The following is a 27,145-nucleotide window of genomic DNA, read 5'->3' as shown; positions in this document are numbered from 1 at the left end:
TTGGAGTGGAATAATTGTTTAGACGAAAAAAATGATCGAGTAGGGTTAAGATTATGGTCGGGGTTAGGATGGGATATGTGTTGAGGTCTGGAAAAACGAAAGGGTTGTTGAAGGTTGCGAGAGTTTGGATTTGGGTTAGGGTGAGAAGAGTTAGAAAGGGGGCGAGCTTGGTTGGAATAACGATTGTTGGAGTTGGTTTTAGAAATGTGAGGTTGTGAGGAAAGGGATGTTTGAAAAGCATGAGCTGTAGGCTCAGAGAAGGAGCTGAGGGCAATTTCTTCACTCAAAAGAAGGGCATGAAGTTCGTCAGAGGTAATAGGTTCAGATCAAACCCTGATGGAGGTAGCAAAGGAATCATAATCATATGGGAGACCATTTAAGACATAGGCCACAAAGTCTATGTCATCTAAAGGAGAGCCAGCTGCAACTAGGCTATCAGCCGTGGCTTTCACTAGCTGAAGGTATTCCACCATGCTTAAAGAACCTTTCTTGAGAGTTTGAATTTTGGCCTTAAGTTGAAGGAGATAGGACCTGGTGGTAGCAGAGAATTGTTTTTCAAGGGTAAGCCACAGCTCACGTGAATGGGTGAACCAACAATATAAGGGAGGATATTTTCAGAAAGGGATGAATTTATCTAGATTTTGCAGTGACGGTCTCGTTTTATCCATTGGACAAAAGCAGGATTTATAGTGGAAGTGAGTGAGCCTTCTTGGGTGGTTAGATATTGAGAAGGACAAAGCTCAGATCCATCAATGATAGACAACAAGTCATAGCTTTGGAGGACTGGGAGGAAGAGTTCCTTCCATAAGAGGTAGTTTTCTTCGGATAATTTTATAGGAACAAGGGAAGAAATGTTTTGGGCAACAACGGGTGGGTAGGGGGGAGAAGAAGCAGTGGAAGAAGATGATGAGGAGAACCCATGAGGGTTAGAAAATGGATTGATAGTGTCTTGGGGGGCGTCCATAGATGAGGGAAAATGAAAAACTTTTGAAAAAGGTGAAAAAAAAGGATGCTGGAAAGAAAGGAGAGAACTAGAAAAGTAGGAGAAGAACCGTTGGGTATTAGGGCAATGATACCATGTTAGAAATTACATGTTAGAAATTATACTAGAAGGGATATATTCCTTTATGGAGACAAGAAAGAAGGACTGAAGTTTTCAGAAAAAGGAAGAAGATTGCTCAACTAGAATTTTATATTCATTGCCTCAATATTTCTCTTTACATATTGTGTATATTTATAATGTGTGTATATTTGTCCTATACAAGAAGTCTCTAGAATAATTATACATAAATGGAATATGCTATATTCATCCATATCCTCTCAACGTTAGCATGGAGTGGGCTGGCTCTTTAGTCTTCAAATGAGCTGTAATGCATAGATGCTGGGTGTCTTGAGTAGTTTGCTCTTTTTCCTTGGGTTGTTGGGTGTTTTGTGAATGTATTACTTTATCATACCTAACCCTCTCAAGGGTCTGTCTAGTGGCTGAAGCCTCATCAGGGATGCTTGAAGGTTAATGTTGATGGTGCTTGGTGTCCTGGAAGCTCCGTGGGGGGCCTTGGTGTTGTGGTTCGTGACTCAGCTAGGGATTTTGTTGCTGGCTGTGCGATGGCAGTCGAGAATGTTTTTTTGGCAGCTCGTGTTGATGCTCTTGCGACCCGCATGGGCGTTTCATTGGTGGTTGAAAGGGGTTTTCTGAATGTTTCTTGAGAATGATGCTCTTCAGATTGTGTCATCAATTCGCAGTTTGTCTCTTGATCGATTTTTCTTAGGGCCAATTGTGGAAGATATGAAGACTATGTTGGCTCAGATCATTGGAGAAGGTTTTACCCATATCTGTTGAAACACCAATGGTGTGGCTCATCGTATAGCCAAGTTTGCTGCTCACATTGGTAACTTTGTTTATTGGTTCGAGGAATCACCGGATTTTATTGTCGATCTCTTATTTGAGGATTGTAACTTGTAGTTTTTACGGACATGCTCTTAGGGAGACGTGTGAGACTCTATCGAAGGCAATGTTCCTTTTCTCACTTACGGTTGAGAAGGTACGCTACTTTGGTAGCTGACGACCACTACGCTTCATTTGGTGTAGAGTACTCGCCTAATCCTCTAGGACATAGTGTAGTTTTTGTACTTTTTACTCATTTTCCTTATTAATAAAATCCTATCGTTGTTCATTTTTTTTAATAAAAAAAAAAAGAGAAAATTAAATCAACACAATTAATTGAGAAAAGGTAAACTGCAATGAAGGGTATTTTTGGAATCTAAAAATTACAATAAATTAGATTTATAGATTAATTAGGTAATTGGCTTAGTTGGATCCTAGTCATTCGGTTTTTCTTATAAAAGTCAGGGTTTTATTCATAGAAAAATAACGTGATGGGTTGTAAGTAAGAAAAAATGAGTTTCAAGAGGAAAAGCTAAATTTACTATTTCTTTTGGTTAGTGAATAAGTCCATTGGGGCATTTTGAATGAGAAGCTCATTGTGGTGATTTCTTCTGAGCCATGCTCAGATTGAAGTTCCCCATCGCCCTTTTTAGGCATTCACAAACAAATCCTTCTCCCAAAACCCGGTCTCTAACATTGCTTATGTTCTCTAAATTTTGGTATACATCGTTTTTTATGAAGGTTGCTGCAAATCACCAAATTGTTCTTTGTCAAGGTAGTTGTTTTTGTTTATTTATTCACTCTTATACTTAGGTAGATCGCTGGAAACAATGTTTTCCCCATATCTGTTATGGATGCGACGACACTTCTTTAGGTGGTGGTGACATGGTTCGTTTAGGTTCATGGGTTGCTTTAGGGTTTCGGTTATGTTGAGTATGTAGACTTTGTTTGGGCTTATGGTTAATTGTGGTGATGTGAGCTAGTAGTTTTAATGCTGCTTTTGTCTTCCTTAGTTTTGTTTTTAACATGTTAGTTTGTTGCCCTTTGGGGATTGGTACTTTGATGCTTCATTTGGTACGTCGAATTGTACTGACTAATTTCTATCGGATAGTATTAATCTATTTCGAAGAATACTGACTGTTTATCCATAATATTATAAGGGGTTTGGTGTTGTTCTGGATAAATAGTCTAACTAAGTTATATTGTGTTTAGTGCTGTTACACATAACATCGGATCAGACTATTTTTTTAGAAAAAATTCTTTGATAATTTAAGTGGAAATATAGACAATATAATTTGCATATATATATATATAATTCAGAAAAAAAGATAATATATTGAAGCCCAACAAAAACAGGCAAGAAGAGAATCAACAGCCAGCAGTAGCAACATGGAAATAACCTGAAAACAAACCAACAAAGCACCAAAAGTTTTTTTTTTTTTAAATACAGCAAGAAAAACATAGCCGCATGTATTGTTTTAATCGCTGGCTTAGGATGATAATTTGATTATTGAGTTGGATACCTGGAGAAGATGAAGTACATAAAGAAAAAAAGGCAAGAAAAACTTAGTAGCATGTATTGAGTTTGATACACAGCCGCTTGATGATTATTTAATTATTTGATTATTGAGTTGTATACACAGCCACATGTATTGTTCCAATACAGCAAGAAAAAAAAGTCAAAGGAAAAACTCATAACCTAATATCCACAAAGATTTAATAAAAGAGGAAATATATAAAGAAGAGAGAGAGAGAGAGAGAGAGTGAAGAGAACAACCTTGTATAATTAAGCGTATATTATCTAAACCGGGGTGTGTGAGTTGTATTAGTTAGTCAGGTAAGGAGAGTATTAAAAGCCCAACCCGTATAAAATAGTCAGATAATTAAATAATACAAGTTGACACCAAACACATGACATGAACTATTTACTCATATCTAGAGTCTAATACGGTGTACCAAACGAGGCCCTAGTCTTGTTGAGATCTTTGATTGTGTTGTTGAAGTTTATCTAATGAAATTTATATTTGATAAATAATTATAAATAAATAAAAACCATTGATCAAATAAAATGGGATATGATTTCCCCACTCCCCTTTTCGTCACTTACACTCAATTTTGCTTTTAAATACTTTTTAATCAATTTTATTCTTTCTCTTTCCTATTCTACCATTACCCTACATTAATTTCGTTTTACTTCACTTTTATATTAGTTCTTTTTCTTTATACTTAATTTTTCAACTTGCACTTTATTTTTAGTTTTTTTTTTCCTTTAATCGAGTAAGAAATTAATTTTTTTTTGCCCTTTAATACTGAAAATGAAGTGTAAGTTGAAAAATTAAGTACAAAGAAAAAGAAATAATATAAAAATAAAATAAAAAAGAAATTAATGTAGGATAAGGATAGAATAGAAAAGAGAAATAACAAAATTTATTAAAAGTGTTAAAAAGTAAAATGAAGTGTAAGTGAGAAAAGATGAGTGGAAAAATCAGCTCCCTAAAATAATACTTGGATGTACAATACGTATTTATTGTCTCGTAAGCCAAATTCACATTTATATTCCCGAGATCACACACACAATTAATATTGTCAGACCAAAAAAAAAAATAATAAGCAATTAATATTGTGAAATTGTAATACACAAACGTCCCGTTCTTGTGCACAGTGCACTGCAATTATTATTGCACATAAATTAATTACAGAAGTCAAAATGAATAGGTCGTCAAGTGAATTGGTGGATGTTCTTTTTCCAGATGTTAAACACTGAAGTGTGAAAGTAATAATATTAGTTGTTATTTTCATATTTTGGTTGGATTATTATTATTATTATTAATTGGGTAGAAAATAAACAAAGCAAAAGTCGAAATGGAAAAAATGGAAATGAAGGTGCACGCCAGAGCAGAATCCGCATAGTACTCTCTGGCGGGTCTTTTGAAGACGACGTGGACTTTGCTTCTCTCTCCTCCTCCATTACTATAAACTCGCCCAAGTGAACAACAACGTAGCTCAAAGAAAATCCTCTAAACACATTCATATGTTCATATTCATACAATTCACACTCATCATATTCATCCAAATACACATTACACGTGGGACAGCCACACACTTCTCATTTTTCTGATCAATATAATCTCCACCCAACACTCCGGCCGGTGAAGCTCTCCGGTGCATCTCTCTCTCTCTCTCTCTCGTCTTCTTCTTCTTCTTCTTTAAGAAATGAAAACTATTTGTTGTCTGTAAATGTGTGGCTTCTTTTTTCCTACTTGGGTTTCTTTCAATTCATTGCATGATTGTAATAAATGGTGCTTTTCCTTTCCTTTTTTCCTTGTTCTGATAGAGTTTTGACTATTCAAGGCTAATGAAATCGCGGGTTTTCAAGGGTTCTTGTCTTGGATTCATGTATGTGAGAATAAGGAAAGAATTTTATTGTTCATGCTCTGTTTGGTTGCAAGGAAAATGCATGCAGGGAAGAAGAAAAAATCAGGAGAGTTTTTGAACGAGAAAACTTTATTCAACTGAGCCAAATACAACCATCTTGTTCAGTTTAGCAGGCCAAGAAAAACTATCTTGATATTCTTTTTTTCACTGTCAAAGAGAAAAACCACAACAATTGAAAAATAGGCCTTTTCCATGTTTGCCAAATCCTTTATTTTCTTGCTTACCAGACACAGATTGTGTGCCCTGCTGAGTTTGTGATTTGCCCATCAACCCCAATTAATGTTTCAAAAATAGTCTCTTCAAGTTGTCTTTTTAAGGAATATATTGGATTTTTTTATATCAGAAATGGAGAGCTTCAAAGCTCCATTCAGGGGAATTGCAAAAGATGTCAAAGGAAGAGCATTGTGCTATAAACAAGATTGGACTTCAGGTTTTCGTTCAGGAATCGGGTAACTGATTTCCTATGTATTTTACTTGGCACAATTGCAATCAAAGTTTTTGGATTTAATTCACCCTTTTTATCTTTTTTGGTCTTTGAATTGTGCTAGGATTTTGGCCCCAACTGCCTACATATTCTTTGCTTCAGCTCTTCCTGTTATAGCTTTTGGCGAGCAACTGAGCAGAGATACAGGTTTGTCAATATTTCTCATATGATGTGTAGATGGCATATCATAAATCCTACCTCCTATGGCATATATCTTACTGAAAAATACAAAGTCTGAGTTGGAGTACGATGAACTGGATGCTCCTATTCTCCATCATTTATGTATGTGACTGACCATATGTCAACATGCATAATACAGACACATACACATTTGATGGTTTTCAACTCACTTGGCTTTTTATTGTGTAGATGGAAGCTTGAGCACAGTGGAAACCCTGGCCTCTACTGCTATTTGTGGTATAATACACTCAATTCTAGGTGGGCAACCTCTCTTGATTTTAGGAGTTGCAGAACCCACTGTCATCATGTATACCTACTTGTACGACTTTGCGAAAGGAAGGAAAGATTTGGGACGCGAGCTGTATTTGGCTTGGGTTGGATGGTAATGGAAAAATCAACGTTTTATAGTTTCAGAACTTTAAGATACATGTTCTCAGTCGTAATGCAAGGGACATAAATTTTCATCTTATGGAGCTGAATTTTACAGGGTTTGCGTCTGGACAGCTCTTTTTCTAGTTCTTCTTGCAATATTCAATGCTTGTGATATAATCAACAAGTTCACGAGGATTGCAGGCGAACTTTTTGGCATGTTGATTTCTGTCTTGTTTATCCAAGAGGCTATCAAGGTAAGTCTCACATAGAACATAAGATCATTTTGGATCTAATACAGCTGATGGAAAGAAAACTAACATGAGGTTCACGTTTCAATGGAAGGGTATAGTGAGTGAGTTCAAAATTCCCAAAGGTGAAGATTCAAAGAAAGAGACACATCAATTTCCGTGGCTTTACACAAATGGACTGCTGGGGGTCATATTTACTTTTGGCCTCCTATATACTGCTCTGAAGAGCAGAAAAGCAAGGTCATGGTGGTATGCAACAGGTTTGTCAAGAACATTTTGAGAGACTCGGTTCTTATTTTAAGGATTAAATTTTTTTTGGGGGGGAATTTGAAGATATTTTCTTTGTTGTCCAGGGAGGTTCAGAAGTTTCATTGCAGATTATGGTGTTCCTTTAATGGTGCTACTGTGGACTGCGCTGTCATTCAGTGTACCACGCAATGTTCCCTCAGATATTCCCAGAAGGCTCTATAGCCCTCTGGCTTGGGAGTCTGCATCTTTACACCATTGGACTGTCATGAAGGTAAACTAATATTTTGTAATTTTGTTGTTTAAGCTCTTTGTTTACCTGAGCTTTCGACCTAAGACTTAATGTAGTAATCAAGTCTTTGCAGTTGTTTTTGTAATTTTTTGCTGTTTAAAGTATTTCCTTTCATTATCTGTTGCAGGATATGGGGAAGGTTCCTCCTGCATACGTCTTTGCTGCTATTATACCTGCTGTGATGGTAGCGGGACTTTACTTTTTTGACCATAGTGTCGCTTCGCAGCTGGCACAACAACAGGAGTTCAATCTAAAGAAGCCTTCTGCATACCATTATGATATGTTGTTGCTGGGACTTATGGTATGTGTCACAACCATATTAAGATCAATGAAGGTTTGTTTCTGTCACATTCAAGCAAGAATTAATACTTTTTCTCTTTCATGAAAAATTGGTCCCAGACACTGCTTTGTGGATTGATTGGGCTTCCTCCTTCTAACGGGGTCCTGCCACAGTCACCGATGCACACTAAGAGCCTTGCTGTTCTCAAGAGGCAGGTGAGTGTAGTGAATGAATGTCAATGAAAATTCTCAACTTTCTTGCTAGCCATCCAGCAAAATTAGATACTTAATTCATCTAATCTATATGCAGTTAATTCGAAAGAAAATGGTGAAGAGTGCTAAGGAAAGTATAAAGCAGAAAGCTAGCAACTCTGAAATCTATGGAAAATTGCAAGCTGTGTTCATAGAGATGGACAACTCAACTACAGTAAATTTCTCAATTTGAACATGCTTTAATTGAAATTCTCCAACAAGTTAGCATTACATTGGCAATTGATATCTATCTATAGATGCATGCGTATACACTTCACACCTCCCTTAATTATATGAAAAGTAAAGAACTTCGAGTTTAACTGGTAATGTTAGTTGGGGAAACAAAAAGAGAGAAGAAAGATAGTTAAAGAGCTGAATGGTTTCTATCGCAGCCTACATCACAAGTTAAAGAGCTGGAAGATTTGAAGGAGGCAGTTATGAAAAGTGAAAATAAAGGGGATAATGCAAAGGATGCATTTGATCCTGAGAAGCACATTGATGATTACCTGCCTGTCCGAGTTAAAGAGCAGAGAGTGAGCAATCTGTTACAGTCGCTTCTTGTGGCAGCATCAGTTTTTGCTATGCCAGCCATCAAGAAGATACCAAAATCAGTTCTGTGGGGATACTTTGCTTACATGGCCATTGACAGTCTTCCAGGGAACCAATTCTGGGAAAGGCTGTTACTTCTCTTCATCACCCCTAGCCGGCGGTACAAGTAAGTAAATCTTCTTCTTAAGTAAGCAGCATGATGGTCCATTAACATTTTGGATCACAGTTTAGACACAATATTAACAATTATTATTTCAGCATATGAGAACAAAACTCTTCTTTTGTAAGGGAACTTGGAGTCAATAAATGAAATTAAATCCAGAAACATTTGGAGGTGGAGTTTAGATTCATAAGTTTCCCACTAGGCCCCATGTTTAACAAAATCAAGCATACTGAATGTTAGGATTTCCAAACTCTTTACAATTGTTACCAATATTTCCAATGTATCAAATATTTGTGAGTTTTACTTCCCACTCATATTCACTAATTCGGTTCTGATCATGTTGGCAGGGTCTTGGAAGGTGGTCATGCTTCCTTTGTGGAGTCGGTGCCATTCAAATACATAGCCATATTTACACTCTTCCAGCTTGTATACTTCTTGGTCTGTTTCGGGGTGACATGGATCCCTGTAGCCGGCATTTTGTTCCCCTTGCCATTCTTCCTTCTCATAATAATAAGACAGCATCTCCTCCCCAAATTCTTTCAACCACATCACTTGCAGGAAATGGACTCAGCTGAATGGGAGGAAGTCGCTGGTGCCCCAAAACGTTCTCTCAGTCTTCCCAGGGTATGCAATATCTACTGTCTTCCAATATTTACCTTCCACCTTTTGTCAACATGAACAAGTTTTATGATCATCATCCTTATTTTACCTTTGTACCATCAATCTGAACAAATGTAATTCTATTCATTAGGAGTTAGAAACTTCTAACGAAGATGATGGAATGGAGATGTGTGATGCTGAGATATTAGACGAGTTAACAACCAGCAGAGGGGAGCTGAAGATCAAAGCCAGCTTCAGTGAAGAGAGACGTGGTCAGGTAGATTATCAATAACTTTTCATCCTAAAACTTATTGACTTGAGGACTAGGCCTAGTGGATCTCAAAGCAATTTCAGTGTAATGGTTTATATCATATCTAAACGAAAATGGTAGTACAAATTTCATTTATGTATTAATTTGAATGAGTGCAGGTAAGATGATGTGCTCATATCATATGTGCTGTCTCTTTGTGCTTTTGCAGATTTACCCTGAAATAATTGGCCAAAAAGAGTGAAAGATGAGTTGGATCGGCGATGAAAGTAACGAGACATGAAGATAATGTAGGCATGAGATTTGAGGATTGAGTAGCATACCAGTAGCAGAAGAGTAGGCGTAGGCTGAACCAAATTGTCACTGTTAGTGGTTTTTTTTTGTCTGAGTCACTGTTAGTGTTTGTGTGTAGGTGAAAGATAGAAAAGAAGATGTACTGCAGGTTAGTTATTGTTCAGGTTAATTTGAATTGGTTGCTATCACATTCACATATTATAACCAATTCAACATGCATGGGGATGGAGTTTGATGGTTTGCAGCCAATTTCCATGTATAAAATAGTTCAAACACCTTAAATAGCACTTGAGATTGTTTCTCAAGTTTAATTTTTGTACACATCTTTTTGTTACCGGTATTGGAGCGACTTTTGGGTCAATTAGGGTTGAAAAATATTCTCCAATGTAGAAGTTCAACAGAAACACAATATCAACCATTCAAGTGGGGATAAAATGATCAGCATATCAAGAGAGTAACTCCTATACAAAAAAGAAAAAAAAAGTGCTCATCCCCCTATATAAGTTAGTGGTAGTTGTATGTTAGGTCAATTGGTCACCGCCGCCTTTACACCAAAGTTCAATTCCCCCTTTTTTTAATTACAAATTTAATCGCCAAACTGCAAATGATTGGAAACAATATCAAGATGTAAACCCCAACCAAAAATCCTATTAAGGAGTAAACACACAAAGCAATCAAAACCAAGACCTTATTGGTTCTGTTTTCTTAAGGACCAAAAGCCATTCATTCACGTAGAAATAAAGAGTTAAAAGAATAATAATTCCATCCATACCTAAAAAAGAAAAAAATGGAACCCAACGAACGACAATAGAATTATAGGAAACGGCACATATTATGTTACTCTTTCCTTTTTTTCTTTTATAAAATTTTCTTTATCTAAAAATTACAAATTGCAAGTGTGCAACAAGGTACTTGACTTATCCTTACCGCCCTAACCCTCTCTCTCTCTCTCGCTCTCCCTTATTCGTTTCTCTCTATCTCTGGCTCCCACATCTTAGCACAGACAAACGGGTAAGTAAAGTCTCTATCTTTTTCAGGTTTTTTGCTTTAAATTTAAATTTTTACATTGCTTTCAGCCCTAAAACTCATCACCCATCTCAACCACAGAGCATGTTCGATTATGATATCTGGGTTTCTGTGTAAATTGCGTTTGGGTTTGGTGCTTTGGTGGGTTTTTCTGATTTTTTCGTGTGGGTTTACAAGGAATGTCCTAGGTTGTTTAATCCTCGATAGAATATGTAAGTCCTTTGCCGGAATTGCTTCATAAAAGAACTTCTCATAATTTTTACACTTTCAAGCTAACTGCAAATTGTATTCATTGGTTTTGGTGATGACTGGGGTTGGAACCACTGCAAAAAAATTTGGGAACTTGTTGATAAAATTGTTATTCAATTTCGGTGATGACTGTTTTGAACCCCAAAAGTTTACAGCCACTAAAATCCTTTTGCTAAAATTGAATTAAGGGATGAGACTTAGCCTTTTAACTTAGTTGTTTTGGGAATTGAAGGTCAGTAAGTTCTCTCAACCATTCTGCATTAGGGGTTTGTTTTCAAAATACTCACTTTCTCTATCTGCAACCTGAAATACTCTAATGTACCTAAAACAAAAAAGCAAAAATGAAAAAAAAGTGTTTGTTGCAGTATTTATTTATAAAGTATTTATTTTTGTTTTCTTTTTATTTACAGAGAGCTAGTTTGGAAATTAAGTCATGGCATCCCAGATAATTAGAGAATGGGCTGGAATAAATAGCTTCGCACCTGCCACCCAGACTAAGTTGCTTGAATTGCTGGGAAAACTGAAGCAAGAGGTTCCTTTTTCTTTGTTATGTTAATTACATACTTTATTCTTATTTTATAATTCAGTGTTATTTTGTTGTAATTCTATTTTAAATTTGTTTATTCTTGTGTGGTGTGGGTGTAGAATGTGAACAGTTTGACCATTCTTGTGATGGGGAAAGGTGGAGTTGGAAAATCATCCACTGTCAATTCACTCATTGGTGAAAGGGCTGTTTCTATAAGTCCTTTTCAGGTGTGCTCTTGCTATCGTTTTTAGTCTGATGAGTGGTTTCTTCACCTTGCCTTTGTAAATACACTTGGAATGTTTTTTTTATTGTTTTTGTCTAGTCTGAAGGAACAAGAGCTGTGATGGTGTCACGTTCAAGGGCAGGGTTTACATTGAACATCATTGACACCCCTGGGCTTATAGAGGGAGGATATGTTAATGACATGGCACTTAATAATATAAAAAGGTTATTTTTTGCTGTATGTATTTGTAAATTTTTCAGTCTTTGAGAGATGTGTTTCTGGCTCTTCTTCAAGAATTTATTTAATAATTCTAATGGACTATTAGTTCTGTTGTTGGTTTGTTTGAGCAGTTTCCTTCTGAACAAGACCATAGATGTGCTACTCTATGTGGATCGATTGGATGCATATCGGGTGGATAACTTGGATAAGGAGGTTGTCAAAGCCATAACGGATAGTTTTGGTAAAGGAATATGGAATAGGGCTTTGGTTGTCCTGACACATGCTCAGCTCTCACCACCAGATGGTTTGCCTTATGAAGAGTTTGTCTCCAAAAGATCTGAAGCTCTTCTAAAAGTTGTTCGTCTTGGTGCTGGGTTAAAAAAACAGGATGCACAGGTGAGCAATCTCTTCCTCCCAAGTTTAGTCTTTGTTTTTAGCTCCATTTTTTTTTCCTGTTGTATTGGGCATTTTCTTATTTGGTAAAGGCATTAGATAGGAACTTGTGTCCTGCTTAGACTCCTAATAGAAAGGTGATGAAGCATGCGGAGGGGAGTTCATACTTTGTGATAATAGATAAGCTTCAAATGGCGAAGATAAATACTTCAAAATCATGGTTTATGGGGCAAGGATTTTAATTAATATTTGAAACTAGACAGGTATAAAACATTTCTTTGTTACATGTGTTTGGAAGAAAATAAAGATATGAACATTTCCGTTATTTAGTGCAAGTAAATCCTAGGATATTCTCTTAGTTGGTCATTGCTCTGAAAAAGAGCAAAGCAGTCATGCTGTAATGCTGACATGGTTATGACAGGTTGCTAAGAATATGATTTGGACACCATGTTTATTTTTGTTTTTGTTTTTGTTTTGTTATGTGGTCTATGCTCTAAGATGGAGATTAGATGAATGTGATAGGTTTTGTGTCTCAAAATGTTGTAAGATATGCATGCCTGTCCCATAGGAAGGTCCTAACTCTAAAATCTTCAATTAAGTTATTCTGAATTATGTGTTATGTTCATGTTTGACAGATATTACTTAACAAGAGGGTAGTTCGATGGGATTTACATTGGGACATGAAATACTGTACTGTTATGGATGCAAGTACAAACTACAAATGAAAAAAATCAAGAAAACTAGATCTTTTGATTCAACATTTTTATTTTACCTTTGTCAACAAAGAGTAGTCTTGTTCACATTAACTGGGTTCCATGAGTTTCTTGTGAGTTTGATGAATTTGATTTATGACTTAAATTTTGAATCCATCCTTATATAATACTGAGTGATATAGTTTTCCTGTATTCTCTTAGGCTTCAAGTATTCCTGTTGTTTTGGTTGAGAACAGCGGGAGATGTAACAAGAATGAAGGTGATGAAAAGGTTAGTCATTTTCCTTATGTCATGTTTTAGTCGTTCCCCTGAAGTTCAGTTATTTATTATTCCATCTTTTTGTTGGTTGTCCTTTGGTAACAGGTTCTTCCAAATGGAACTGCTTGGATACCTCATTTAGTCCAAACAATCACAGAAGTCATCTTGAGTGGCAGCAAGTCCATCTATGTTGACAAAAAGTTGATTGACGGGCCAAACCCTAATGAGAAAGGAAAGTTTTTAATTCCTCTGATCTTAATAATCCAGGTGAGCTTGTACATACTTTATACCTGGAGTTCTTTTTTCTCTCTATTGATGCAAGGACTAATTAACTAAGTTCATCTCTCTTTTCCTGTTAATAGTATTTCTTTGCCATTAAACCAATTGAACGAGCAATCAAGAATGATATTGCCAAAGAGAGTAGACCATCTTGGGAGATGCGGGATTCCGGTGTTGCTGGTCGCAAGTTTTGATTTGGTCTTGGGCCATCTATTCTCTTTAAGGTTTTACTGGTGTTTTCATGTTCCGATGCTGATCATCTATCTTTTCTTTTCTTTTCTTTTTTTCTTTTTTCTTTTTGCCTTTTTCCGGGTAGCAGTTAAAGTAGTCAGTTGTGAGATTCTGCAGTATGAGTATTTTGCGGCTTATGGATGTTGTCTTGAGGAATCAGATCTTGTACTGTAATTAGCACATCCTTTATGTTATTTATGTTGCCATATATTAAGTGTTGCATGTATGAAATACCTTCGTTTGTTGACTGATCATACTTCAAGCATGTAAAGGAGCCCTTCTGTACATTTGGAGACTCACTACGGACCCTGAGCCTCTGCATTTACCCGTATTTGAGTGTAGGGACTTTTTTTTTCCAACAACTGTAAATGGGCTTGGGCTGCCGTAAAGAGCGAATAGATGAAGTTGCCTTTGTGCCTGAGTTTCAAGAATCAGGCCCCAAGAGTGCTTAGAAAGGTTTGCGGAGCCTTAGGAAGCACTTCGGTTCCTTTCGGTTCCTTTCACCAACAAGGCAGTCAACTGTGACAAATTAGTATTATAGCTTGGCCTGAGAAGCTTGTGGCATGAGAGCTAAGCCTTCATGAGTTTAGCAATAGAGAGAGATTGAATTTCTTATGGGAAACAGAGGTTCAGAGTAAGAGGAGATATGAGGATAAAAGGATGGGTGACTTAAGTAGATCTTCCAGTAGCCTAACGAATGCTTGGTCGCGCTTTTTGGATGGTTGTTTTGCTGGGTAGGAGGTGCCTTCTTTTATAGGCACTAGAACCCCCAATTTTATCAAGTCTTCTATTATATTTTTCTTCACTTTCTTCCATTCAATCATCTTTAGTGAAATCTCCCTAACCCAAGCACATAGAAGCAAAAAATAAAGTTCTCGACACTGTCTAGCAGCCTTAAGAAATTGACCTTTCCTGTGTATTCTCTTAGACCCCTTGCAAATCAAAGGAAGCATGTCCGATATATGGGAGCCCTTGCTAGAGTCAACAATTAGCCTAACTCGTGAATAAGGGAGTGGGAACACATCTAACCCTTTGAGGTGCTCCCATAAAAATAGCTACAGAAAATTGGAGTTCAAAAGAATTTTCACGGCCGTAGTTCTCTCTGCCCCTTTTTCAAGAAGTTGAACTTGGTCGAGTATCCGGTATTGGTGCCCTAGGAACATGGAAGCTAGAGGGATCGTGTTGCCTCGCGCTATTGCCAAAGCTCAAGGTAACACTCGCTTGTGCATGCATCTTGAGAAAAATCACAAAAAATAAACCTTCCGAGTCATAACGATATAAGTGCGGCGGGTTGGCAAAGCTCCTCTCAGTTTACATTCCTAACATATTGTATCCAGTTGCTAAACCTGAAAGAGGTGCTGAGAGAGGTCAGGTCTCCCTTCCGCAAAATCTCGAGCTACTCCATGTCCTCTGGAGTTAGAGCAATATTGAAAGGGTCTTGACTTCCACAAATAGGGAGGTGGAAAATGTTGGCCACATCCTCAAGCATAGGGGTAAATTCCCTGTATGAACATACAAAGTTATGCGTCTTGGTACTCCACCTCATAACCACATGACGAAGCATCTTTGCTTCGATTTGAATATCACACGTCTTAGAAAGAAAAATGGCATCCAACACCTCTGTCCTGCATGAGATGTAGATAGGTCCATTAGTTCGCGATCAACCCAGTCTAACCAACCCTTGCTGATTTCACAAGGGTATTGAAAAAAAATAAAGGAACAGCCAGAGACAAGCCCCTCTCTATGCGGAACATCTGGATATAGACGCGGGATCGCCAGTGTAACTTCTGGCACTAGCTCTTCACCTATGACAGGGTTCTCACAAGAATTCTTAAGCTATGGGGAGAAGGCTAATGTTGAGGCTCCTGCGGTGACGGCACAAGGTCGTCATTTGAGAAAAGATGCCTTGTTGCATGTCTCCCTTTGCTCACACTAGATGACGATCACTAGGAGGTCTCTATGCGCTACACGTCGCATCGAGTTAGCCATAACGATTCCTTTGCATTACACAGGGCCTTTTAGAGTGGGGGTAACATGTCGGATGATGGCAGGCCTCTTACCCTTGTATTAGCTGGCAGAGAGAGAGAGTTGACGACTTCTTGAAGGCTTATCAGACTTATTAGATTCGATGTTTTGCTTTGTTCAGTCAATTCCACGCCACTTACTGCGATAGACTTCCTTCCTCAACGGCTAGTCATGCCCACCTAGTGTCGGAAGAGAAAGCTGTTTGGTTAAGTGAGAAGCGAAACTTGCCTTTTACGGCAAAAAGTGGTGTAATTGTTGGGGAATTCTCCAAGCTGAGACAGAAGCTGGAGAAACAGAGCCCTCACAACGCTGGAAGAAGCATTGTGCAGGAGAATCGAAAACGGGAGGAGGATTAATTTTCTCATTTTGTATCTAGGTTTCACCACTGGTGTTTCGTGTCTCAATCACTAGATCGAGGACACCTCATAAAACGAATGGTCAAAGCCATTTTTTCATCAACGGGCTCTCCACAACCTGATACTCAACCAAAATTAATTTGGTTCAAATACATATTCTTCCTGAAAAACTCATCTTTTCTTTGATCAACTATACTCTGATGCTCAACTCACTGAAGATTTGTTCTTTCTATTGAAGAACTCTGATGTGGTTGAAGAAAAATTCTTCTCTGCAAATTCTGCTATTAAAAATATATATATATATATATATTGTAAATAAACAAAGGAACAAAGAATGAAGAAAAAAAAGAGGAAAAATTAGGGAAAGTTAGAAACGAGAGAGAGAGAGAGAGAGAGAAGAATAAGAAACAAAATCCAACGCTGCTTGGTGAACAATGTTGATTACTTCCGAATGCATATAAATGTACAATATTTTACAGTAGAGACTCGATTTTGTTCATTAGAGGAAGAATAAAATTTTTACCCAAAAAAGATGGAAAATTGATGCCGTTAGTTAGCTGCAAGAGTGTTTTGCGAGAAAAATATACATGTGACATGACTTGCTTCTATTCATTAAATTTAATGAATGTTCAAGATTCTCTCAAATGCAGGTAAATGCAGAGGCCGTGATTCACTTAGTACACGGGTGTGTTGACTCGAATCAATGTTACCACTTCACAAAAATTGAAGTTTAACACTTGAAAGAAATTTCAGTAACCGAGCATCATGCACATAAGCTAGTGTCGGAAGCATGCTTCGAAGTAATGGGATATAAAACAACCGTCAAAAGAAGAAAAAAGACAATTATATCATACGATTTCTGTTTGATCCCAAAGAATAAGGCAACAATTAACATCAAGTTGAAATGCATATATTATGACAAAAGATGTCTTATTTCTTTTGTACCTCCTTTAGGTCCCCTCCCTAGAGCTGACACACTATCACCAGATAATTTAACCTACCACTACAGATATGATCCCCTTCCCAAACTAATTCAAAATTGATGAATTCCATAATGCGCATCAAGGCCAAAAAGATGCACCAACAAAGAAGAATGTAAACTGACGGGGTCAGCACTATATGGATGAAACAAAGAACCACAAAAAAATTATCTCCGGCTTGTGGCCTTGCCCTTGCTTAGACTCGCAAGTTCCTCGATAAGCTTCTTCTCATCATTGCTCAATCTCTTTGGGATTTCAACCTGCACACGGACCAGCTGATCACCTCTCATGTTGCTCTTGTTTAAAAGAGGAACACCTTTCTTGGCCATCACAAGGGTCGTGTTTGGTTGGGTCCCAGCTGGAATCTTCAAATCAACCATGCCGTCAACTGTTGGAACCTTAATTGAAGTCCCCAAAATTGCATCAATATATGACACCTTGCAGGTGTACAAAATGTTGGTATCATCCCGTTTGAGGACAGGGTCTGGGATAACTTCTATAATAACAAATAGGTCACCAGGAGACCCGCCCCGCCTTCCAGCATTACCTTCATTTCGGACTCTTAAACGGCTTCCAGAGTCCACACCAGCTGGAACTTTAAGACTGATCCGCTTCGTCCTCCTCACCCGACTATCCCCAGAGCAAGTGTTGCAGGGGTGGATGTTTCCCCAGACCCACCACATGAAGAGCATGTCATGACCTGCTGGAAGACACCTAAAGGAGTCCTCGCTGATTGAACAACCTGACCTTGCCCACCACATGTGCTGCATCTGGATGGCTTGGTGCCTGGTTTAGCACCTGAACCATTGCAAGTCCCGCAGCTCTCCAACCGGCTAATCTCAATCTCCTTTTCGACCCCAAAAACTGCTTCCTTGAAGTTCAAGACAAGATTATAATATTCGTCTTGTCCATCAACCGCTCGACTCCTAGAACCTCTTCCCCCCATTCCACCCATTCCGCCCATCCCACCCATACCACCCATGCCCTCAAATAGTGACTCAAACAGATCAAACGGATTGCTGAAATCCTGAAATATTACAGTTAACCATCCCACTGTAAGAAAGTAAAGATAGAATGAATAAAACTATCTTTACCCAATCAAGATTGGAGAGGTACTTACCCCACTACCCATACCAGCACCTTTAAGTCCAGCCTCTCCATATTTGTCATATAGTGATCGTTTTTCATCATCAGACAAGACCTACAAAGATTAAATAATTAAAATAACGACTACAACAGCCACCGGGTCAATGATGCATAATAAAACCATGCTTTTACCTCATATGCATTGCTAATTTCCTTGAATTTTGTTTCTGCCCCTGGTTCTCTGCAACATAGAAAAGAATAATTCCCACAAAATGAAAACAGACAGCATTTACCTAATAGATTGGTATAAACTAAAGCTAAGCTAGAAGGGAAATAAAGGAAAGACTCGAAAAAAACAATTCCACTCGCAAAACAGATATACACCGGTGATATATATCAAACTTCATAAGAGGAAAATTCTGACTTCAGCTACCCCACTAGAACAGTTTTACTTCTATCTCTTCAATAGTGACAAAAAGGGAAAAACTAATGTGCCAACTCCAATAACTTGTGGACAGGTTTGCACGTCTTGACATTAAGACAAGGTGGCCCAACACATCAACTTCCAAAAATCCAGACATGAGACATCCAAAACACATATATATACATAATTTGATAGTTCGATTAATACCTATATTTGAGAGAATATTCGTTTGGAAAAGAACCATAGGTAGTGCTGAAAAAATTTCCTCAAGAGGGACAGCTAGAAAGTTGGGCATTTTTTATAGGACAGAAAAGGTTTCACCATTTTGGCAAAAATATAATTTGAATATATGACCATCAAGAGCTAGAGAGGTTCAACTCAGCCTCAATGCTTCAATCAAGCTTTTGTGTCCTTTTCTAGTGTTCATCTTACCAAACCCCGCTTACGACACAGCCCATGAAAACTGACTAATCTAAACTCACCCAGTCACTTTAACCTGGGTGGTGAGATAAGGAACCAGATGCATTTTGATCAGATTCAGGTCTACCAATTTTGAAACACCCACATAGCCCCAAGAAATTAGCTACTGCAAGTGGATTTCTAGCAAGCTGCCCTTTTCAAATCCAGCTCATTTTTCCACTTTACATACATTCATCCAAACCCTAATTTGCTCTAGCAAAGCCTTTATGCATCTCCTTCAACAACCCTAAGATTTAAATCACAAGTTACTAAAATCCCAAAGCCAAGGTATGAACCTATATCCTACAAGCAGCTTTTTTCTCTTAAAGCTGTACCACTATTGACATGCTATTGACATGCTATTGACATGTTATAAAGGATATGAATATAGCCAACAGTTTGGGAGAATATTCTTCATGGCCTTCGATTTGCACTTATTTCTGTTGGTATGCTACAGTTGTATATAATGAAAAATAAACTAACCATAAACCTTCAAACATACTACCATCAAATTCTATGGACCATGCTGATAGATCACTAACATAACAATCTGGCTCAACATTCAATCGCAACATAACACAGCTGAGATTAGTTTTTTCATAGGACAAAACACAACACACATGTTCGCATGCATGTGCACATGCATACACGCAGGATAAAAGATAGAAAGTGAATTTCAGGGATAAGAAACTGGTAGATACTATTATTCAAAATTAAGTTGGCAATACTGACTCACTTGTTTACATCTGGGTGAAAACTTCTTGCAAGCTTCCGGTAAGCTGAAATGTGAAAAGTATACAGAAGAGAAATTAGAGGATGATAAAATCTAGAAGGAAAAAAAAACATAATCAAACCAAAAAAGCACAAACCATGATTAATTCAAGCCACACATCCTAATGTATTAAACCTTTCAAGCACACGAACATCACACTGGATGCTTTAAACATCCAAAAAGATAGAAGCTTAGTTTTATTTTCTGATCTGTACCAAACCAAAGCATTTCACATATTAGGTTCCTATACCAAGGGTTACTTTGTATTTCTGTTATAGAAATTCATTCATAATGACAATATGAAATCCCACAAAAAACTTTAAAACACACGCCTTAGCTGGAAGATGGCATTGTTATTCTTAAAATGCGTGAGTACCAAATCTAGTGACATGAGTTGTTTTTCACCTTATCCCAAAATTCAGAGAGGGTGGAGATTGGAGAAAGTATATATTAGAATATATAGAGCAGAGTAATATATCATAGAAAAGCAAGTGGAAATATTCTGCCAAAGGTGCACAATCAAGTTACATCAGGTCAAATTATTCAGTTGAACCCCCTTGCTATTTGAGGGGCAAAACTTCCTATGACTTCAGGAAACTAATAGTCCAACTACCTCCAATAGCATCCTATCGGTTGTTTCTTCAGCCCCACAAGGGAAAAATCATGAGATTAGCTGCTAAAAGAGGTTGATGAAAGTAATGACGTGAGACTACTGAAATCACTAAGTTCATATCTATGAATGTATACATTCAAGAAGTGGCCCTGACATTTTCACAATACAATACAATCCTCACACAGTAGAGGGTTTCATATTATATTTCAAAATTTTCAGTCTCAGATGCCTGGATACCAAGGACAAGGAGTCTTGCTGAAATGGATGGACTGTATACTGTACACATGCAATGTACGGCAGAGAAATTTCCTTGAAGAAATTTTGCCCATGTATCGGATGTGCAGAAAAAATGAAATAAACATGCAAGGCTAAGGGAGAATTAACAACTGAATATCATAATGGAAGCAGTTTTCTCTATAAACAGATCAAATCTCACATCAACAAAAATGACTGGATATAAAATTATAGCAAAAATACAAATTAGCAAATAATAAGAAAGCATATAAAAGCAACAGAAACAATACACTGACAATAGTTTTAGGAAAATTAAAAAAAAAAAACAAAAGAAGAAAGAAAATAGAAGTGTAGATACCGCTTTTGATTTCTGATTTACTCGCATTTCTTGAGACCCCAAGAACAGAATAAAAATCCTGGATGTGAGAATGAGTTTAGATCAATTGTGAAACGGTTAATGAGCACTCATTCAATTAAGCTTCTTTATTCAAGGAAGTAAAGGTAAGTAAAACCAATGTTTGTTATACTCACAGAATCTGCTCTAACTATGAATCTCGCTCCCCTACTGCGATGTGAAGTTTGAGATGGGCCTGCACAGAATAGAGCATTCAAGGAATCCCGAGAGAAGAAGCTTGAACTTGGTGCCCCCAAATGGCCTATTTTGCTTGTAACACTGCATTCAAGATGATCCTTAAACTAATACTATATAAAAATCTAAGAGATGTTGGTAGCATGTTAAGCAGATGTGCTTTAATTTAAAATTTGAAACCAAATAAACCAGAGGCACAGATATAGCATATATAGAGACAACGTCAACAGGTACTGGTGTTTTATTCTAATTCTAAATGATAGTCTAAACTGTTCGTGATATAATAGGAATATAATCAGAACATTATAAATGGAGTGAATGTTGTTCATAAGGCTCTTAAATGTAAAAAAACAAAAACTTACCAGCATTGGGATGTGAGCATCTTATTCATGGCACAGGGCCTTAGCATAGTCTGAGGACGAATACCCCATTGAGCAACCCATGTACTTCCAGAAGGTATTATTGCCATTTAGTTAACTTTCTGTGAGCACTGAGCACAAACACACACACATATATCAGGGATATTCAAGTAGTTCAATACAAACATAGTTGGGGCTAACACTGAAAAAATAGTTCAATAAACTACTATTTAGAGAAATTGTAAATAAATAAATAAATGAGAAACTGATTACACAGTGAATGGAGATAGAAGAACCGAAGGAGGACTAGTCAACCTACTCGAGGCCCAGATATCAAGAGCCTCTCTCTCGCTACATTCTTCCCTTCTTATCTCATCTTTGAAGTTTATTACAAGTATTTAATGCCTCATTTGTTATCATTATATTACTATTTTTAAAAGTTGGTCAAGCTATCCCTTCCTCTCATTGAGCTTTGTTATATTTTATTCACCGCGCTTCTTTTTGGGCCCACCTTGTAAAAATGGTTTACATTTGTTATATTTCCCTTTCCATGTTGTTTCTCATTGTGTCTAGTATCCGTTTTGATTGTATTCATGATCTCTTAGAACTATGAATTGTAATTCTTAAACTTACAACTTTAGAGTGGCACTGTTGCCACCCTCAAATCCTATATCCCCACCCTCTCCATATACTCAGCCCCGTTCAAATTTTAAAAAGGATACTAATCCATTCATCTCACCCCCCGTTAATCCTAAATTACCCCTGCTTCTTCTTATTCTTCCCTTTTCCCTAGCCCTAACCCCAATGCTCACTAAATAAGAAAGACAGTGGCCATGGGCACTGCCCGACCCCCATTAGCTTTTTTTCATCCTCTATTGCACACTACTGGTGGTGGGCACATTACTTGGCGCTACCAGTCATGGGTGACAAACAACCATATTTCCTGGATACCGCACCTTGGAGTGATGAAAGAAATTAGAGAACCAATGCAAAATATTGAAGTTTACATAAATTATATGAAGTAATTCTTGAACAGCTATATTAGAATAGCAATATTGAAAATTCAATTATTAGAACAGTACATTTGATGGCATAATGTGGCAAAACTCTTCTGGCACAAAGGTGTTTTGGAAATTAATGAAATGGTCATGCCATGGTGGATACCCGCGCCCGAGACATGGGGTTTCCCTGGAAACAGGGGCCACTCCTTCAATGTTTTATTTTCAAAAAGTCAGGCTTTTTAATGAATTATTGTTTTAGTTAATTTCACATAGAGATAAAACTGTAATTTTTTTATTTTTGTAAAAACTGGGCCATAGTGCATGCAAATATGGTTTGGGATGGCTATAGCGCCACTCCAAATTCATTCTAAGATAGACTACTTATTACCCTACTCTATATCTTAAACTTCGTACATATTATCTTTAATCAGCCAAATTGAGTTACTCCATCAATTCCTCCAAAGATGTTCTTTTACCTTCTTCGTGAATCTCTTCACATTTTATCTCTGACACATACCATAAAACTCCATATCATCACTGGGTTTAATTAACTTATGAAAATGATCTCAAACCAACCCCTTTTGTATCTTACGAAGAAATGTTTGTTTTCGTTTTCTTGAGATTGGTGGCAGCAGTAGATAAGAATGCATTCACTTTAAAGGCCTCAAGGGCTACACTAATACAACTAAACATTACACACACCAGAAATGAAAGATTTAAGGAAATGAACAACCAAAACAGTAAAGAAAATGATAATATAATATACATGTGGGATGCAACGGATGCAAATATAGTTTCAAATAAATCATTTGAAAGTAAACATAGAAATATTTATATATAGGCTTTCTATAGTAAGAATGTCCCTATTCTCCTATTTATGGGTTGTAAACCAATGATCGGAACCATTCAGTTTTTAGGTTCTCTTTCAACGATTATCCATGCAAAAAAAAAACAGCTAAATCAGAAACTGTTTAGACATTTAATTATCCACATTTACAATTCAAAGTTATCTAACAAACGGCGTTTTTCTGCACATTTTTTAAGACTAAAAAACTTTCTATCTGGATGATTTTTTGAAGGGTAACCTTAAGATAACCTAAAATATAGACGGTTCGGATTGTTGAAATAAATTGTTGGGTAGCGTAGCCCTAGGAAGGATGTGTGCACTTTTCTTACAATAAGGACATCCTTAACCTACAAAAACACATACACACCCACATACATATATATATATATATATATCAAAGAGAGAAGCTAACAGTAGCTTGAAGATAGAAGAAAATGGCATCAAACTCAAGTATCTCAATTAGTAGGTGAAAACAAAGAGTCTTTAATGGCATGTTACATTTCCAATGATAAATTAACAGAGACAAGGTGAATTGAAACCAAAGGACGGAAAGGACCAAAAGAAAAATTACCTGATATGCGATACGAACCGCGAACCCAGTGCTCAAAGAACCCTAGCAACGGAACAGCAAAGCTAAAGTATGAGAAATTAAGATTTTAAATAAAATTAGGAAAATGAATTTGTGAAACCCTAACGAAGGAGAGAGAGGGATTACAGTGAGAAAATTTTGGTGGAGCTGAGCAGAGCTAAGCAGAGCAGAGCAGCGCAGCGATGGATGGAGCTGTGGGCGCACAAGCAGAGAGCTGTGGATGGCGCGGAAGTGAGGGCTCCAAGTGAAGAGAGAGTTTCAACTGGGAATGGATGAGATTGCGTGGCTACGACCACTGAAGTACTAAACGGTGCGTCCTGGCTTGGTTTCCAAACAAATCAAAACGACGTCTCTAGATCCTTCACCATTTCAATAAGACTCGTTTTTGAGGTCCAATTTTTTGAAAATAAAGTGGTTTTAAAACTAATTAGTAATGTTAACTCGATGATTCTTTTTTTAATCAAAATCAACTCTGTTATTCTGAAGAAAAAAAAATAACTTATTATAAAAATTAGTTAATTATTATTTGATGTACTGACATTATTTTCACATTTTCAAAAGGACATGAGTTCAAATCTCGTGAATAACAGTAAATTTATAAAATAAGAAAAAAACTAATATTAATGATATTAACTTTTTTCAATCAAAATTATTAATGTATTCTTGTAATTTATGAGTTTATTATGTTATCGTCTTAAATTTACTTTAAAAAAATATCTTTTAAATAAAATTGTCATCTTCAATGCTTCCAGAAATTTCTTAGTGTCACTTCTTAGTGTCAAATTTAGTATCAAAAGCTATACCAAATTGGAAAATGAAAATGAGATTTGGTCTTTGTGGTTTGAAGTGGGACCCACCAAATTTCTTCTTATTCCTCCCAAATATAAACAAATATATATATATATATATATATATATTCTCCCCATTAAATCAACGTTGAAAATAATCTCTCCAATCAGTAGATGACGTGGAATACTTAATGTTTTAAGTGATTTTATTTTGAGTGATTTTATTTTAATCTCTCCAATTTTGAGTGATTTTATTTTAATTCTAAATTCCCTCCCAATCCGCAAGAAGAAATCTCTCAAAGCCCATTGGGTACAAATTGGGCTTTGTTGAATTCTCTCAAAGCCCATTGGGCTATTGCTTTGAAAATATCTCATACTTGTTCACCCCGCCAGGTCCCCCTTCGGCCTTTATCTTCAGAAAGTGCACAAAAAGATCCAACCACCAGCCACATCAGAGGCCCCCTTCAAGTTGAAAGTCAAAAAAGGCCATAAAAAGTACACTTGTAAACAATAAAAAATAGGAAAAATAGACCAGTCATTCCTTCCACGTCCTCCCACGTGTCCGATCTTATCCACTTCCCTCACCAAGCTCCCATCACCTACAACCCATTTCAAATCTACCCATCCAAATCCCCTTATTTTGTTGTACTCTATTTCCCATTATACCCATACTTACTTTCTGGAAACAAGGGACAAAAATATCTTCGAGTACAAACACTCAATGCAATAGCTTCACCTAGATATGGAAGTCCAGGCCGTAGAGGATGAAATCAGTCATCTCTGTCAAACGTTCAAAACCATCAAAACCCAAAAAGCCACTGCACCTTTCTCTCCCACAGTTTCTATATTTCCATCATCTCTAAAACCCTTCTCTGTCTTCCTCCTCCTGCGTACACTTGCATTGTGAGTCTGTGATCTACCATCGCCATGGCAACTCCTCTCACGTCTTTCAGACCCGTTTCGATCCGTCCCAACGCCTCCGGATCCCAGCGACCCGACCCGAATCGCCTCAAGGCCTCTTCCTCCAGCTGGTGGACCCCGCTCTTCGGCTGGTCGTCCGACCCGGCAGAATACATCACCGCTGATCTGGCTCTAAACTCCCGCAACAACGATCCGGTTTCTGGGAGTGACCCGGCCCGACCCGGGTCCAGATTCTCGCTGGGGTGCTTCACGGAAGAGAAGGCGAAGCATCTCCGGAAGAAGACCCTGGAGACTTCGGCATTCCACGATATCATGTACCACTCGGCCATCGCGTCTCGGCTCGCCTCTGATTTATCGGACCAGTAGCGAAAAGAGAAGAAGATGGTGATGCCGGAGCGCCGGCGGTTGATGTTCTCCGGCGAGATTAGGATGGCTTCTACTTACTTAGTCCTTGGCTTTGGCAATGTAGCCACTTGGCATATTGAAATTTGTCGAAATGAAAATCAGAAAATATAATGATTTTGTGATTTCGTAATTTGGACTCGGATCTTGGATCTTGGATCTTGGATCTTGGATCTTGGATCTTTTCTCTCTCTTTTTTATTTATTTTTATTTTTAGTTTTATAAGTTTTTTGTTGGATCTGGATGGTAATGAAAATTAATGTTGAATTTGATGATTGGAAACCTCTTCCTCCGTCACAATTTTTGAAGTTCAATTTTGATGATTCTGTGAAAATATTGGAAAGCATCAGGTCTTTGTAGTAAGGGATTTTAAAGTCAATGTGTGTGTTAAATTATTGAAGTGAGATTTTGAAAGATTTTTTACAGTAAAGTCTACTAAAATTTGCTTGTATTTAATTTAGATGGACGAAAAGAGTTTGTAGCTCAAGGCAATTGAGAGCAAAAATATTTTGCAAGTGAAACGACGGAAGTTTTTACAATTTAGATAAACACAAAAAGTTTATAGCTCAAGCAATTTAGAGTATTTATATTTTACAAGTGAATTGCTGGAAGTTTTTAAATATCTCCAATATTAACGGAATATGTAAAATGGGGTTGCTGATATTTAAAAGGAGAGGAAGCAATATTTTTTTACGAATTTTGGAGATATGTCAACAAGTGATACAATATTTGATATAATTTGTTTACCGACCCAAAACAAAAAAAAAACAAAATGGAGTCTGAACAAAGAAAATGTATTCTACATATTGTATTTAAGATTCAACGGATCCATGATTCAAAAGTCAGGTAGGCGAAACTTACCTTAAAAACTCGGATGCAGTGAATTTTATTGATAAAAATAAAAGATACACAATCGGGGGACGTAATGAGTTTTACCTCAAATATGCATATATATACATAAATAAAAACTTAACAAAAAAACAAGAAGTAAATGCAATGCAACACAAAAACTAAATGATTTTAATCTAAAATTGTA

General features: G+C 37.1%; 4 protein-coding genes across 5 annotated transcripts; 3 read left to right on the top strand and 1 right to left on the bottom strand.

Moving 5' to 3' along the window:
* The first annotated feature begins 4,762 nt into the window (after positions 1 to 4,762).
* Positions 4,763 to 9,870, top strand: BOR4 (HCO3- transporter family). The gene is made up of 14 exons (XM_008230411.3): positions 4,763 to 5,047; positions 5,664 to 5,769; positions 5,869 to 5,951; positions 6,174 to 6,366; positions 6,472 to 6,610; positions 6,699 to 6,864; positions 6,958 to 7,124; positions 7,270 to 7,443; positions 7,542 to 7,637; positions 7,732 to 7,848; positions 8,066 to 8,388; positions 8,733 to 9,009; positions 9,137 to 9,262; positions 9,465 to 9,870. Exons 2-14 carry the CDS (start codon positions 5,666 to 5,668, stop codon positions 9,495 to 9,497), a joined length of 1,998 nt encoding a protein of 665 aa, XP_008228633.1. The 5' UTR covers positions 4,763 to 5,047; positions 5,664 to 5,665; the 3' UTR covers positions 9,498 to 9,870.
* Positions 9,871 to 10,403: 533 nt separating this feature from the next.
* LOC103328028 (translocase of chloroplast 34) lies at positions 10,404 to 13,872 on the top strand. 2 transcript variants are annotated; one of them, XM_008230413.3, is made up of 8 exons: positions 10,404 to 10,558; positions 11,233 to 11,354; positions 11,468 to 11,575; positions 11,671 to 11,795; positions 11,922 to 12,186; positions 13,098 to 13,166; positions 13,260 to 13,421; positions 13,517 to 13,872. In XM_008230413.3, the coding sequence occupies exons 2-8, from the start codon at positions 11,256 to 11,258 to the stop codon at positions 13,625 to 13,627; spliced, it is 939 nt and encodes a 312-aa protein (XP_008228635.1). In that variant the 5' UTR covers positions 10,404 to 10,558; positions 11,233 to 11,255; the 3' UTR covers positions 13,628 to 13,872. The 2 variants fall into 2 exon arrangements, with proteins under 2 accessions (XP_008228635.1, XP_008228636.1); XM_008230414.3 differs by lacking the exon at positions 10,404 to 10,558 and adding an exon at positions 10,732 to 10,785.
* Positions 13,873 to 16,869: 2,997 nt separating this feature from the next.
* On the bottom strand, positions 16,870 to 24,338 carry LOC103328029 (chaperone protein dnaJ A6, chloroplastic-like). Its single transcript, XM_008230415.2, has 9 exons — positions 24,125 to 24,338; positions 23,981 to 24,022; positions 21,565 to 21,692; positions 21,145 to 21,286; positions 20,972 to 21,029; positions 19,731 to 19,773; positions 18,304 to 18,352; positions 18,146 to 18,226; positions 16,870 to 18,052 (listed from the first exon to the last, which is right to left on the bottom strand). The coding sequence occupies exon 9, from the start codon at positions 17,793 to 17,795 to the stop codon at positions 17,193 to 17,195; it is 603 nt and encodes a 200-aa protein (XP_008228637.2). The 5' UTR covers positions 17,796 to 18,052; positions 18,146 to 18,226; positions 18,304 to 18,352; positions 19,731 to 19,773; positions 20,972 to 21,029; positions 21,145 to 21,286; positions 21,565 to 21,692; positions 23,981 to 24,022; positions 24,125 to 24,338; the 3' UTR covers positions 16,870 to 17,192.
* Positions 24,339 to 25,595: 1,257 nt separating this feature from the next.
* Positions 25,596 to 26,242, top strand: LOC148917877 (uncharacterized). The gene has a single exon (XM_089051360.1). It carries the CDS (start codon positions 25,714 to 25,716, stop codon positions 26,071 to 26,073), a length of 360 nt encoding a protein of 119 aa, XP_088907486.1. The 5' UTR covers positions 25,596 to 25,713; the 3' UTR covers positions 26,074 to 26,242.
* Positions 26,243 to 27,145: the final 903 nt, after the last annotated feature.

The sequence above is a fragment of the Prunus mume genome, linkage group LG4 (assembly GCF_029339155.1).
Source record: "Prunus mume cultivar Tortuosa linkage group LG4, ASM2933915v1, whole genome shotgun sequence".
Taxonomy (NCBI): Eukaryota; Viridiplantae; Streptophyta; class Magnoliopsida; order Rosales; family Rosaceae; genus Prunus; species Prunus mume.
The sequence above is the reverse complement of the archived record's forward strand: the minus strand, read 5'-3'. Positions and strand labels throughout refer to the sequence as shown.

What these genes read in the sequence shown, in the direction of transcription:
- BOR4 (XM_008230411.3), top strand. Translation starts at nt 5,666, where the DNA reads ATGGAGAGCTTCAAAGCTCCATTCAGGGGAATTGCAAAAGATGTCAAA. An exon ending in GCAACTGAGCAGAGATACAG is followed by an intron (nt 5,952 to 6,173) that starts GTTTGTCAATAT and finishes TTTATTGTGTAG; the next exon opens with ATGGAAGCTTGAGCACAGTG. An exon ending in TGTTGTTGCTGGGACTTATG is followed by an intron (nt 7,444 to 7,541) that starts GTATGTGTCACA and finishes AATTGGTCCCAG; the next exon opens with ACACTGCTTTGTGGATTGAT.
- LOC103328028 (XM_008230413.3), top strand. Translation starts at nt 11,256, where the DNA reads ATGGCATCCCAGATAATTAGAGAATGGGCTGGAATAAATAGCTTCGCA. An exon ending in TTTCTATAAGTCCTTTTCAG is followed by an intron (nt 11,576 to 11,670) that starts GTGTGCTCTTGC and finishes GTTTTTGTCTAG; the next exon opens with TCTGAAGGAACAAGAGCTGT. An exon ending in TAAAAAAACAGGATGCACAG is followed by an intron (nt 12,187 to 13,097) that starts GTGAGCAATCTC and finishes GTATTCTCTTAG; the next exon opens with GCTTCAAGTATTCCTGTTGT.
- LOC103328029 (XM_008230415.2), bottom strand. Translation starts at nt 17,795, where the DNA reads ATGCAGCACATGTGGTGGGCAAGGTCAGGTTGTTCAATCAGCGAGGAC.
- LOC148917877 (XM_089051360.1), top strand. Translation starts at nt 25,714, where the DNA reads ATGGCAACTCCTCTCACGTCTTTCAGACCCGTTTCGATCCGTCCCAAC.